The 14,295-nt window shown below is 33.1% G+C and overlaps 1 protein-coding gene across 1 annotated transcript; it reads right to left on the reverse strand.

Moving 5' to 3' along the window:
• Positions 1–9,337: 9,337 nt before the first annotated feature.
• LOC121267599 (zinc finger protein JACKDAW-like) lies at positions 9,338–12,034 on the reverse strand. The gene is made up of 4 exons (XM_041171551.1): positions 11,972–12,034; positions 11,587–11,868; positions 11,112–11,508; positions 9,338–10,928 (listed from the first exon to the last, which is right to left on the reverse strand). The coding sequence occupies exons 2-4, from the start codon at positions 11,717–11,719 to the stop codon at positions 9,818–9,820; spliced, it is 1,641 nt and encodes a 546-aa protein (XP_041027485.1). The 5' UTR covers positions 11,720–11,868; positions 11,972–12,034; the 3' UTR covers positions 9,338–9,817.
• Between the last annotated feature and the right edge of the window lie 2,261 nt (positions 12,035–14,295).

Genomic DNA, 14,295 nt, shown 5'->3' on the forward strand with positions numbered 1-14,295 from the left:
ACTCATGATATAATAAAAAATAAATTAAAAGGAAGATATATAGGAAGGCCGCAAATGAAATTAATTTGCAAAATTTTATTTTCCTTTGGGGTTGAAATTACAGCGCGCATTTTTATATCACTGAAGCTTCGTTAATTCCTAGATTAAAAAACTATTATTGTGTTTTGTTTATTAGACCTCATCAGTTGTAATTTTTGCATTCATGTTATAGCTAATTTATTTTTTTCCAAAATTGTGCTTTTGTATATACATATACATATATATGTGTGTGTACTAGCGGTGGTTTAACATGCAAAGTACGTTTGCCACATTTGCCTAATTGGAAGAAAAAATAAAATTCCAGAAAATAATGTGTTCAAACAGCAAATAAAATGTGACTCCTTATATGTAGCACATAATCTTGAATAATTGAATTAGTTATTAGTTCACAATCATCAAGATTGAAAAAGTACATAAGATTGATTAGTAAATAGCCTAATACATAGGAGCATAAAACCTAATCTAAGCAAGCATCTATCTCCAAACATTTTCTTGGGTTGAACATCTGTATGTGAAAGATCAATCACGATCACGTGTTAAAACTTTGCATGGAAGTTTCAACTCTATAAATTAACCATATTTGACGGTAGAGATCAATGAATGCATATCATGTTATCTCCAACCATGCAGAAGATGTAGTGATTAGCTCAGATGAAGCAAATCCACCTTCCCTATTTCTGCAATATTTTCAAGAATAAGAAAATATACTCAAGTTATGGCAAGAGAAGATACTTTCCAAAACTTGATTGCATGAACAAAAAGTATCTCACGATTAATAAAAATTCAACCACACTAGTCGATAATCCAAGGAGCACTGAAAAATACAGTCTTTTATTCATATGTTGCTCTCATGTTCTTTCATTATTAAAGTAAGCCTCTTATATTTTGGAAGTCCCAAAAATATTATAATTGTAGAAAATTATTTTCTCTAAATGATTTTAGTTAATTAAGAATATTATGAGATTTAAATTATATTAAAAACTCTAATTATTTAGATGGTTTTACTCTCTTAAAAATATTTAACAAAACTTCATCATTTATTTAATGATGAAAGATTAATATTTTATAAATTAAAGTTGATTTTAGATGTATGATATGATATTTATATTTTAATTATCTATATTAAGTTAATTTATTTTTAGTATTTTAACCTTCATCGTTGGATCAAGTTTGAGACTCAAGATGAAGGGTTGAGATTTAAAACCCCAAACCCTAACTTTTCCCTCTTCCATCTCTCTCCTCCCTCCCTCCAACCGCACTCCCCTCTCCCTCGTAATCTCTCTTCTCCTTGGCTCCTCCCAACGCCGCTAACCGCCGTTGTCGGGCCACCACCAAGCCTAGTCACCGACGACCTTCCCCATGCTGATCTCCTCCCCATAGACCCACTCTCTCTCTCCCCCCTTAATAGGCCGAAGCCCGTAGCCCTCTCTCTTCCTCTCCCTTTGATTTTCCTCTACTGCGCCGCCGTGAGCAGCTCCTCCCATGCACGAGTTTTGACAGCCACCTCTTCCCCACGATGCAGCTCCTCGATCTACCTCCCTTTCTCATGAAGCCTTTCTCTATCTCACGGGTTCTTGTTGTCGCATTGCCTAGATCCGCCACCTACTGCCCACGACACCATCACCAGCCCTCCACAGCACCTCCCCTACTCCTCCATGCCCAGTCGAGCCTCTACCTCTCTCTTGCACTGTTGTAACCCACGGCCTAGCCATTGGAAGCCCAGCGTCGTCGTGTTGCTCCCTTTACCGCCACCACAGGGTCACCACAAGAATTTATGTGTAGTCTGAAATTCTTCAAAACCAGATGGACAAAAACGTCATGAGACCAAGCAAAACAGGGGCATAAATGAAAAAAGTGGGATAAAAAGTGTCAAACACGAATTACTATTCATTCATGTTCATCTCATATAGATACTTCTAAGATATAAGGGATATATAAAAGATGTAACGCCCCGTTTCCGGAAGTCCGGAGAGTTAGCTCTTAATATTAATATCAACCATCGATAATACAACTACAAGATTCAGAAAACTCCATAAAATATTAAAACCCTCCAAAACTTGAAAATATCCTTAACTCATCAAATCATAATAACCAAAAATAAAACAGTTTTCTAACTGCGACTCTCAAGTAAGCACTTGTATCCTCGGGCACTTATTCCATTACGGACATCACACCTTGCTAAAACTTTCTACTTTTGATCCCCAGCTGAACCATCAAAATTATTTAAAAAATAATTAGAGATAAGGGATGAGTTATCAACAACTTAGTAAGCAGATGACATATACTAGTGTGTAAACATGAGCATTTACAGAAATCAGAATGCAAAACAAAACATTTTCATTTTAGAGTGCGGAAGCAAAACATGTTATTAAAATATCAGAGCGAAGATTTAGAAATAATTTCATTCAAAAATATCATTTTGGCATAGCATAAATGATCATCATCATCATCAAAACATCATATCAGAACAGAAGCTATGTATAACCCTCGTGGTAGGGTTGTGCAATCTGCGGATAACCAAGCAGAGACCACTACTATAACCCGTGGCAGGGCCGTATCCACTACTATAACCCGTGGTTGGGCCGTATCTACTATTATAACTCGTGGTAGGGTCGTAATTGAACATAGCAGAAACATAATCAAATTCATAATCAAAGAGTCATGCAAAAAGTTTTCAGAAATCACATCTTATCTAAACAGAGTACTGAACAAAATCATATCATCTTCGCAATCAAAGCAAATCCAAAGCATATTTACATAATCATGCACAAGTTTTCATATTAGCTCTTTTTGCATAGATCAGAAATAGAATGTAAAAAATAAGCTCATGTTTACACCAGTCATGATGGAAAATATTTCATTATTAAACAAAATCTCATGAATAATGCAGAACAAATAACTGAAGTAGTTCAAATTTCTTTTCATAACCAAATATGTATATTTTTCAAAAAGTCAACCTCAGCTCATTTTATTTTAATGCAAAGTCTAGCATAGGAACCCCGTTTACCTGAACTTCTTAGTTTATCAGAATTTCTCCACAGCAGTGCTGAGCAAAAATCAATCGTCACCTATAAAATTTGTCATGAAACTCCCATAAATTTCAATTGAACACTTACTTCAATTCTTAAACTTAAAATACTAAGTAACCTATTTTTCTATAAATCTAAATTTCTTGCAACCCTAAAATATCATCAAATCTCAAATACATCGATTTTCACTCAATTTTTCCTGACCAAAACATAAACTCATTCTATAGAGCTTAAGACTAATATTAATTTAAAAACCTTAATTATTTTCTATCAAACCACTTTTTAGACTAACTTAAAAAAATAGCCAGAGTACACTTAAAAAAAAAACCCAATAATTTTCTACAAAAATACTAGCTCAACGTAAAAAAAAAAAAAAAAAATTAGACAATCCAATGAAATATAACTTTTTAAAAGAAAATCCTCATGCTTTGGTTTAAAAATCAGAGGGTAAGATTGTACTTTCGTCAAAAAATTTTGTTAACAATACCGCAAAAACAACTCCTTCCCATTTTGAAACAAAAACGAACTGCAAGGAGTGGTAAGATTGAGGCTTACGGAGAGGGAAGGACTAGGCATGACGGAGCTAGGTCTCGGCGGCGGTTGAAGGGGTCAGTGCAGCAGCCCGTCATTGAGAGAGAGAGAAAGTGATGAGAGGAAGAGAGTCCGAAAGTGGTGAGAGAGATCGGGGAGGAGACTGTGGGCACGGCGTGACCTTACTGAGCGAGAGCGGCAGCTTGGGGTGGCGCGAGGTGCCAGGCTGCACTTTCTGTGCCGTGTGGTGACGACAGGGTGGGCTGTTTGCAAGAGGAGTTGCTGCGTGAGGAGTGGCTGTGCTAGCAAGTAATGAGAGGCAGTCTCGGTGGCTAGTGGTGGTGCAAGGCAGATCTGCGTGTATGGCAAGGAAAAGAAAAAAAAAATGTTGGTTGGTCTGGGTTCTCTTGTGGTGACTGTGAGGAGGTGTTGCGGTTTGCTGTTTTGTAGAAAGTTTGTATATATATACATAAGGGTGATTGAACGTAAAAAGAAAACTCTAGAGCTGTAGGAGACGTGCATGGGGATGGGAAGAGAGTCGTGTGGGTGAGGAAACTGCTAGCTCATAAACCGATAGGTTTGCAAGGTTTAAACAAGCGGCCATGATCTCCAAATAAAAAAAAAAAAAATCATCGATCCATAACATAAAAACCAAAAGAAAATAAACAACCTAAAATTTCAAGCTCAAATAAATAAATAAAAAAATATCTATAGTCCATCCATACAAATGATCTTAGTGTTACAAAAGATATATGGCATAATCAATATATATATATATGGTTTTCTTAATATTCATTTTGTGTACAAACTGTAGTATTATGTCTATTTTAAGGCCTCTATACTACATGATATTGGTTACGTTGCATAATTGATTTGGAAGATAAATTTTAAAATTTACTTACAAATAAAATCGTACTATTTAAATAATGTGGATGACGTGCTCTACAAAATGGTTTGAGAATGAAAAAACTCATACAAAATAAACTAGTCATCAAGATGCATTCACTCCTATCAACTAATAACATTGTATTATATTTCACAATTTATACCTAGTATAAATTGTGAAATATCAATCTTGTACACAAAAGCTATACACGTACGTACGATATTTGCTTTTATATATGTATATAACCCACTAGTACTCTCACACAGTGAGTCGGTCATGATAATGGTAGGTTTGGATAGTGAGATGATAATTTTTTATTTTAGACGAAAGTTTAAAATATAATTTTTTAATATTATTATTGTTTTTAGATTTGAAAAAGTTGAATCATTTATTATATTTCGTATGAAAATTTAAAAAAATTGTAATGATGAGATAAGATGAGATGAGAATTTTATGTCTCATCCCACTTGTAAAACATATCAGATCCTCTCATGACTTGGTGAGACAGATTGGTACTGTGGCAGAAAATGGTGAGTTAAACAAAGAAAAAAAAAAAAGAAGCGGAATTTTACATGAAAGTTTTACACCATACCCATCTACTTAATGATCAACATATAATTTGACATTTTTATCATTTTATCTTAATGCTTATATTTGTGTGTATTTGAATAAAAGAATAAAAATAATAAATCACATTTCTCAAAAAAGAAATCTCCCGACTTGTTACTATCAATATATAATTAATAATAATGTGAAGGCAATGTCGTTTTATACAGTATTATCCATTACTTTTAGCATAGGCTCCATCAAAAGTAACATACCTATTTTCTATACTAGCAATGTTAGATATAAATTTTAAATAGATAAATTTTATTGCGCGTGAGCTATTACAAAAAAAATAAGCATTTGTGACGAATTGTTTGTGATGAGAATAACTATTTGCGATGAAAATAGACTCATTTTGACAGAAAATAGTCATTTTTATAAGAAATAATTTATTATAAATAAACAGTTTTCTTGTAGCGCGTATATCTTTTGCTAAAAGAAAAATTCTACTCATCATCTTTAAACCACATAATTTTTTAATTTTTTTCTCTTACCAAATGTGTGGTGTATGGATGATGAATAGAAAAACTCAAATAGTTTAGGAAGAATAATATAAAAATAAGTGTGATGTGTGGGGATATGAATAGCAAAACTCTTGGTAAAAATTGGTTAACACTAAAAAAATATATATATATTTTTTTTTCTAAGATGGGATTTAGTTTTTTATAAAAACTTACGCGATACTTATCTATTTAGAGTTAGTACAAATCATTTATACATATATATATATATATGTATATATTGACACGACATATAGCAATACTTCAAACTTGAAAGCTATAGCTCCTTAGAGCACGAGCATCTGATTCCTCATAATTGGTCCTTAAGCTAAATTATAGGAAAAAAATATGAAAATGGAAGAAGAATAAGCTACATCTGGTTCTCTAGAGTAACTTTTGATTTTAGGATATGTACAGTTGCTCCCCAAATTAATCATTCTTTTGATTTTTTTTATTCCAAATTTAATAATACATTTAGATATATTTATTATTCCTACTTTGTTTTCAAAATTAGAAAAAATATCATAAAAATCAATTTTTATTTTATTTTTGTTAATGTGAGGATGATTATATTTTTGTATCTCTCAATAATATTGAATAAGATCATTTTTACTAAAAAATCAACTAATTTTTATTAACAAACATACATTTCTACAGTGCTATATAAGATTTGAATTCCCTACTAAATTTTAAAATTTAACCACTACAAAATATTATCGTTGGAAAAAGCAAATTTTGACAAAAATTTATTTTTTTCTTAAAAACAAAATAATTTTGAAAATATTTATCGTATCTACAAAAGAAAATAATTTAAATTTTTTTAAAAATATTTACTAAAGAGTAATAATTCAAAAAGAAGGAAAAAGCTGAGTGGTTAATATTGTAAAAGGAAGTTGTGAGAAAGAAATAATAAAAGAAAAATAGAAAAAAATATTTTAATAGAATATATAAGAAAAGAACAGAGAGTGAGATGTTGAAAGTTTTGAAAATATGAATAAAATTTAAGAAAAAATTTAAAAAAAATAATAATTTTTAACTAATCGTTTATTTTCAGAAAACATCTCATTTCATCACATTTAATCATTATAACTTTTTTAACTTTTAGTATAAAATAAAATAAACAATTCAACTTTTTCAAATCTTAAAATAAAAATAATATTAAAAAATATATTCTAATATTATTTTATTTTATTTTTTAATTTTAATTTCAATTATTTTATCTCATTTATAAAAATAAACGAAATAAAATTTAAGGAAAATTTTGGAGGATGCTCTTAGCCCGACCCAAGTAGTCCTGCAAATTATACGTATGAATAAAAATTTCCGTTCTTTTCGTACGTGGACACTCTCCTAATCCAAGGGACGGTCTACCTTATTAATATAAAAAAGTATAGTACTGTAAACAAAGCCAAGAACTCTTCGGTACAGTGCCTACAAAGTATGAACCGTTTGATAGGGGACAACCCTAGAGTCAGTACCCGGAATACAAGGGCGGAAAATACTATTATGTCTACTCATTTTGATATCTATATTTGACCGTTGATCAAAATTTTTTTTTATTTAGTAATTAAAGAAGTAATTTTAAATATATTTATATATTTTTTTATTTTTTAAATATATGTAAACATATTAAAAAAAAAACCTTTTTTATGTTGAATATATCACTGGGGTCAAAATGGGGCGGCATAGTAACAGTACCCATACAAGGATAGTTAATAAACCGAAAAAAAAAGAAAAAAAAAAACTACATAGGGTTCTTCCCTTTTTTTTTTTTTTTTTTTTGTCAATAGGCCAGTTGTTCTAATACTTTCAAAACGAACTGATGATTCCTGTGCTTTTTTCCTGGATTTTCTTAATTTCTTGGCAGATGCATGTGGAAATTAACTACTTATGGAAACATATTACAAACATGAATGTATCTGTACGTGTTGATCAGGCGGTCAAGTTCCAAGCATCCACATCGGAACCCCAAAATATTCTTTGGATCTTAATTAGTAATTCCGAGCTTTCTACCTTATCTCTTTCTTCTTCCTTCCTATAAAAATAAGGATCGTGTTATGTCCACATTTGTTATCCTTTTTTACATGTATTTTTTTATACTTTTAAATATTTTTTAAAAAAATAAAAAAATCACAATATTATTAAAAAATATTTTCTTAATCACTAAGTAAAAAAAAAATTATAAAATAAAATACTTTTTTAATCAATAAGTAAAATAGTTCCCGCTAGTTATTTTGATGTGATTTTTTTTTTTTTTTATCTTTTTTTACATGTATTTTCTTAACACTTTTAAATATATATTTTAAAAAAAATTCGCAACATCATTAAAAAATATTTTCTTAATTATAAAATAAATAAAAAATACTAACAGTAGCTCCCAATGGGAGCTGGGAGCGGGACGCTTAGCATTATCCTAAAAATAATGGATGATTGAGAAACTTATATATACGATGGCTCCAACTAGGGGTGGCAAATCGTGTTAAATAGTCGTATTTGTGTTGTGTTAAGTCGTGTATATTGTACGATATAGGTTAACTTGAACACAACCCGTTAAGTTTAACGAGTTAAATTTTCAAACCCTAACATCACCGGCCATTAAAATAATGGGTTGACACGACCGACCCATTATGAAATGAGTTAAATTAAAAATATATCGACACGATCCGTTTATGTAAATGAGTTGAATTTATCCAAATAATTCATTTGACCCGAGTAGCATAATTTCACATAAAATATAAAATTACAATATCTCCCAAAAATATAAAACTAACGACATAAGTCTAAAATTATAATTCAAACAATAAAAAAACCAAAATTACAATCGAGAGGAAGTGTGGGAGGCATTCATGACTCATGAAAACTAACTCAATCGAGAACTAAGAGAAAGGGAGTTAGGAAATAAAAAATAGGGTTAGAATATTTTTGTTTTTAGTTTAAAAATGATATAATTATAATTTTGAGTAAAGAAACTTAATAGATCTAAATGGGTCATTAACGGATTAAGCAGGTAAACACGTTAGTAACCCATTAATGAATCGTGTCTTAAACGGATAAACTCGTTTTGACCTAAATCCGTTAACATCAGATCTAAACCTGTTAATTTTGTATTATGTTCGTATTGGATTAATAAGCCGTATCACATATTATTACCCCTAGCTTTAACTTCTAAAGTCAAGTCAAACCAACTTTTAAGGGGGACGTATGCTTTTCAAGTAAAATGGTTAATATTGATGATGGAAATAAAATCCCTTTAAACTAGTCTCTTTAACTAAGATAATTTCCTCTAAAAATTCTTCAAAACCTTATTAATATTCGTCTGGTCTGAAACGTTTTACATTTTCTTACCTTTGGAATGGGCATAGTCAACCCCAGAAATTTCGTCATTTCTTAGTACCGCAGCACCTAGATTCTGCCTAGCAATTTCAACAGTCACTAACACTAAGCTTGGTCCCCAGGCAAAAGGACAAAGGGACATATAAAGCCTAAACTCTTAGGCCTCGACCTTAAAACTAATAAAGTAATATTTATGAATAATAAAACTAAAGAAAATGGTGGACAATTAGGTTAAAGCTAGCCGCCTTGAGCAAGTTGCAGACTTGTGAGTAATACTTTCTCTGAAGTCTAGAAACCCACCGAAGTTGACGAGGTAGCTAGCCGGATTACTTTGACGAGCGGTCAACTACATAACGTAGTTTTAGGTGCAGTACTTCAATATTCGTTAAAAGAATGGAGCAAACAGAGATATATAAAAAGAAAAGTAGCATATATATAGTATAAAACAACAACAACAACGACAATAGTAACAGCGAAGAAAAAAAGACAAGGAAAATCGATAGAGACAACAGCAACAACGAAGAACATGCATGACTTGGATCAGTTCGCTCTTTGTTCAGTCATTTCAGACATGGAATGGACCCCCACCCACCAATTCTGTCCATTCGCAAGCCATCTCTCTCTCTCTCTCACATGCACACACACTCACAGAGGAATTGTATGTAACAAATTAACCTCAAGTGCATGTGTGCCAATATCTTTCACTTCCTGTAATACAACATGTCCTCCTGGACTGATAACTGACTTCAGTGCTTGCCAGTGAATTGTTTCAAGCCCATTGAAGCAAACTTTTCCAGCATGAAATTGCAACAATATATGTCAACATCAACCTTAATTTGTCATATCGTTGGCTTCCTTTCATACAACATGTCCTCCTTGGCTGATAACTGACTTCAGTGGTTGCCATTGAATTGGCTCAAACCCATAGCTGAGCCCATCGAAGCAAAGTTTGCTAGCTCCTGTGGTAAGAACGAGCGTTGAGATTCTCTCCGTCCCACGCCAAGAAAGTCCCTTGTTAGACTATTTTCAATCCCTTTTGGGCCTAGATGATACTTTAACGGAACTTGCTCATTTTGTGTACCAGTACTTGTCTGCATCATGAGCTGATCAAAACTGTTTGATGATGAACTTGTTAATGAGATCAAATTCGAGCTGCCCGACATTCCATCAGCCCTGGCCAAGCTTCCAGCTGATCTGAAATTCTCTGGCTGCTTGGAATTTTGAAAGACCTGGTGCAGCTCATTTCTGTTTTGGTTGAGAGTATCGAAGCTCGTTGCGCTGGAAGAAGAGGAGCTCATTACTCCAAAACTGCTACAGAATAGTGATGGGTTGCTTGTTGTAGAACCCATCTGCGCTGCTTTCTGCAAAAGCGCAGTGGCCGACAATGGAGCAGCTGGTTTTGATGGCTTGTTTTGGCTGTCAGAGTAAATTGAGGATAGGGTTTCCAGCAAATTTCCTTTGCTCCCAGCTCCCTCCCCTTTCAATTCATTAGGCGGTGCTGTTAAAGAGACAGTTGCTTTTGCCGAAGTTGGAACACTCTTATCAAAAGCTTGGAACTGATTGAAGTTTCCAAAATTAGCTACCGAAGATGAATTAAAGAGATTGGTCGATGCTGCAGCTTGCACCATATCAGGAAAACCAGTAGAACATGATGAGGCGTATAGATGAGTACTAGTCAGCATGTCATGGCTGGAATTAACCTGAGAATTTGCCTGGTTAAGCCACAGTGATAATCTGGGCTTCTGCTGATCCAAGCCAAGAGAGCTGCCAATGGCCATGCCGTTGAAATCGGCTCGAAACACCGGAGCAAATTGCGAAATTCCAGCAGCATCTTGAACTCCCCGGCCGGACAAACCATGTGGCAAACCGGGTTGAGGATTTATTACAGTCTCATTCAGCGAATCATTTCTGAAACTCAGATTCGTAGCAGCAAGTGATGTAAGCCTAACATTCTCGTCAGCTAAGGCATCACAAAATGCTCTGTGGGTGATGAAGCTATCCTTCCTGTTTAAATGAGAGAAAAAAATAGCAAACCCCATTTATTACCTAATCATAAGGTTGCATTTAATTCGACCTTAAAGAAACGAAAGCCTCGACGTGAGCATTAATTTCTACTACAACGTATCCATTATCCAAGATTCAGAAAGAAAAAAGAGCAAGCTGAACGTGGTGATATTTAACAAATACCTGGAAAAAAGGGTTCCACAGTCGCACTTGTACTCCCTAGTTCCACAGGTCTTAGAATGAGCTTTCCAGTCAGATTGAACTGCGTATTTCTTTGAACATTTCTCGCACTTCCATTTCTTCTCGCCGTGTTTTCTGCTGTAATGTTTCTTTATACCGGTGAGGTCCCCGAGAGCTCTAGATGGATCGTGGTGGACGCAGGATTTTTCCGGACAAATATAGACCTTTTTCCGGACCTCTTTGTTCGTCCTTTGCCTAAGTTTCCATGGAAGATTGTGACCCCTACGGTGAAGTTGTAGATTCTGATCTCTCTGGAAGCCTTTATTGCATATCTCGCAGATGAATCGGTTTGTTGCCATGAGAGTCTTCGGTGAAAGAGCCATAACCTCAGCATCTGGATCTGTTAAGAAGAAAAAGAAAAGAAATAAACGAGATTCTTAATAGAAATTAAAACAACGAAATAAAGAGCATGCCTTACCCGGTGTTCCCGGTAGATTTCTCTTCTTCTTGGTAGCTGGATTAGGATCAGTTTTAGGGTTAGGGATTGCATTCTGTTCTTGAGCAAACCCTCCGATGGAGGAGGGTAATGAAAAAGCATCACCAGACATCATTTTGACTTGAATTCAAAACGAGTTAAAGCAAAACAACTAGCTATCTTTCAAAAGCTTAAGACGGCGAGGTTACTGAAGAAGAAAACAAGGATTTTCCAAACAGAAACAGATAAATCTTTGGTAATATTCAAATCTCTGACGCTCCGATTCTGCCAAAAGACAAGAAAAAAAAACCCAACTTAAGCTTGAATCTAAACACCCTCTCAAAAAAAAAAAAAAAAAAAAAAGGCTAGAGCCTCGGAATCTTCTAACCGAGATCGATCTAGTTTGCTTTGTTTGTTTGATCTCAAAAAGAAAACACCAAAAACCGTGAAGGCTAAAAAGAATATCTCATCTTATATTATATATTCTATTTCGGTTCACTATCTTTCCAGTCGTAGTCTTACGCATAGTCTCTTTTATCAGCTCTATCGTATCCTCAAAGTCGGTCAGCCATAGATTTAGATGGGCCATCGCTGTCTCTCTCTCTCTCTCTTCTCTCTCTCTCTCCCCCTCCTTCTCACACACATACAACCAACGCACTGTTGTAGAAGTGTGTGTAAGGCATGCAGTGAGCTGCTTTCTGCCAGAATGTGTAGGATTGTGTGTCTTTTTGTAGCCTTTTGAGCTCATTCTCCAATTACAATTATGTTTATAAAAATAGTACATCGAATGTATATGTATGTAAGCATGCATATAGATTATATAAAAAAGAAGAAGGTAAAAAGGGATATATGATATATATATATATATGTATAGATATATGCACGTAAATAGTCAAATGGTGGGGATCGTTTCACTAACGGCGGGAGACGAGAAAAAGAAGATCAAGAAAATGGTCTTTCTACAGAGAAAAAGGTGATTGCCTTTTTATGACCCTTTGATCTGGGGAATGAAATGATTAAAACATAATTAAAGTTAAAGGCCCTATTTAACATGGGTAGATCAGAGGTGCTGAGATTGCAGACACAGACGCAGACACAGTGATCATGAGTGAGGAAGCTGGGTGAGTCGCGTTTCACGAGGCAATTGATAGGACCATCCGTGATACCTCTGTCTCAGTTGTAGGACCCAAAATGGGACTGTGATTGGGCACCACTACTCATCTTATATCCCAGAAAAAAAGTATTAATGAGTACATGTGCCAGTGATACATCACCATTGCAATGATGATAATAATGATGACTTTCACCATACGACTTTATTTGTACACGTATATAATTGCCGCTATTGCTACGACATCTTGGATAAAAATAGTAAAATACGATATAAATCATTAAATTTATTTATTTATTTTTAAAAAAATGATAGTTACAGTCGTGAGTGTTAAGTAATATTGTACAATCAATTAGAAAAAAATAAATAAATATAGGATCTACATAAAAAAAAATTAATTTTTTAATAATGAATCTATTCTTTTTTAAAACAATTGCATGACACTTGCATACTTCAAGACTCTATGTAACATTATTATTATTTTTATTTATCTAGATGATTAATCTTAGCGCAAGATATAATAATTGATTGTGAAAATTTAATTTTTCATATAAGTTTCATCATTCAAAAATGATGTTTGTGCATTTTACGACTGCAAATTAATTTTTTAATGATAAACTTCACTCATTTTAAAAACAATACACGACGCTTACATAATCCGTAATTGTATATAGTATTACTCTTTATTATTCTTCTCAATTGCAAACTATTATTGAGTAGATCAATTATATAAAAAAATACTGAATTCTCTCGAAGTAACGTGAATGCTAATTGCTAATACACTATTGTACGATAGAATATTAGCATTTACTTACAAAATTATCTAATTTGTATCATCAAACCTTATCGAGTACCTGATCTAGTACGAAATTACTTGAGTTTTTATGTCAAAATATAATATTCTTTTGAACGAAAAGATTCGATGAACACAATAAATTAAAAATAATTGCTTTTAATTACAAATGAGCAACACGTTGAAAATCTAAACCAAACTGGCGAAAGGAAAAATCCATAAAGAAGGAGTACAGATTCCTATTTAATCTCTCCTAAGTTATTGTCTAGATACTGCTATATATGGATAGTACTAGGACTTCCACGTGATTACCTAGTCCTTCGAGAAGTGTATAAATAAATATATATTATATCTCCCAATATATAATTTTTTTTTTCGAATTTTCATGAACAAAGCAAACTTCTCGACCAAAAAACCATTAACAGAGCATGCTTTTGATCGTATACTTGGGTTAATGGAAGAATATCTCTTATTTGAATAAAATTTAATAAGAATATCATGAGATATTACAACTTTAACCTTTAATTTGTATAAATATCGATCTATAGTTACTCGATATATACGATAGTTGACGTCCATTGCAAGAAGTGATAGGGGTGGCGGGGTCACCCTTTACCACTTTAACCCACTACGTACAATATATGATTTATTACAACTCTATATATGTCTTGCATTATCTTTACAAAATAGTAAACATATAACTATTGTACAACTTTTACACAACTATATAGTAAAATAGGTATGAATTCTTTTAAATTCTTTTATTTTATTTTATTTCTTACTTTGATATGTATATATATATATATAT

Source organism: Juglans microcarpa x Juglans regia, chromosome 5S (assembly GCF_004785595.1).
Source record: "Juglans microcarpa x Juglans regia isolate MS1-56 chromosome 5S, Jm3101_v1.0, whole genome shotgun sequence".
In the NCBI taxonomy this organism is placed as follows: Eukaryota; Viridiplantae; Streptophyta; class Magnoliopsida; order Fagales; family Juglandaceae; genus Juglans; species Juglans microcarpa x Juglans regia.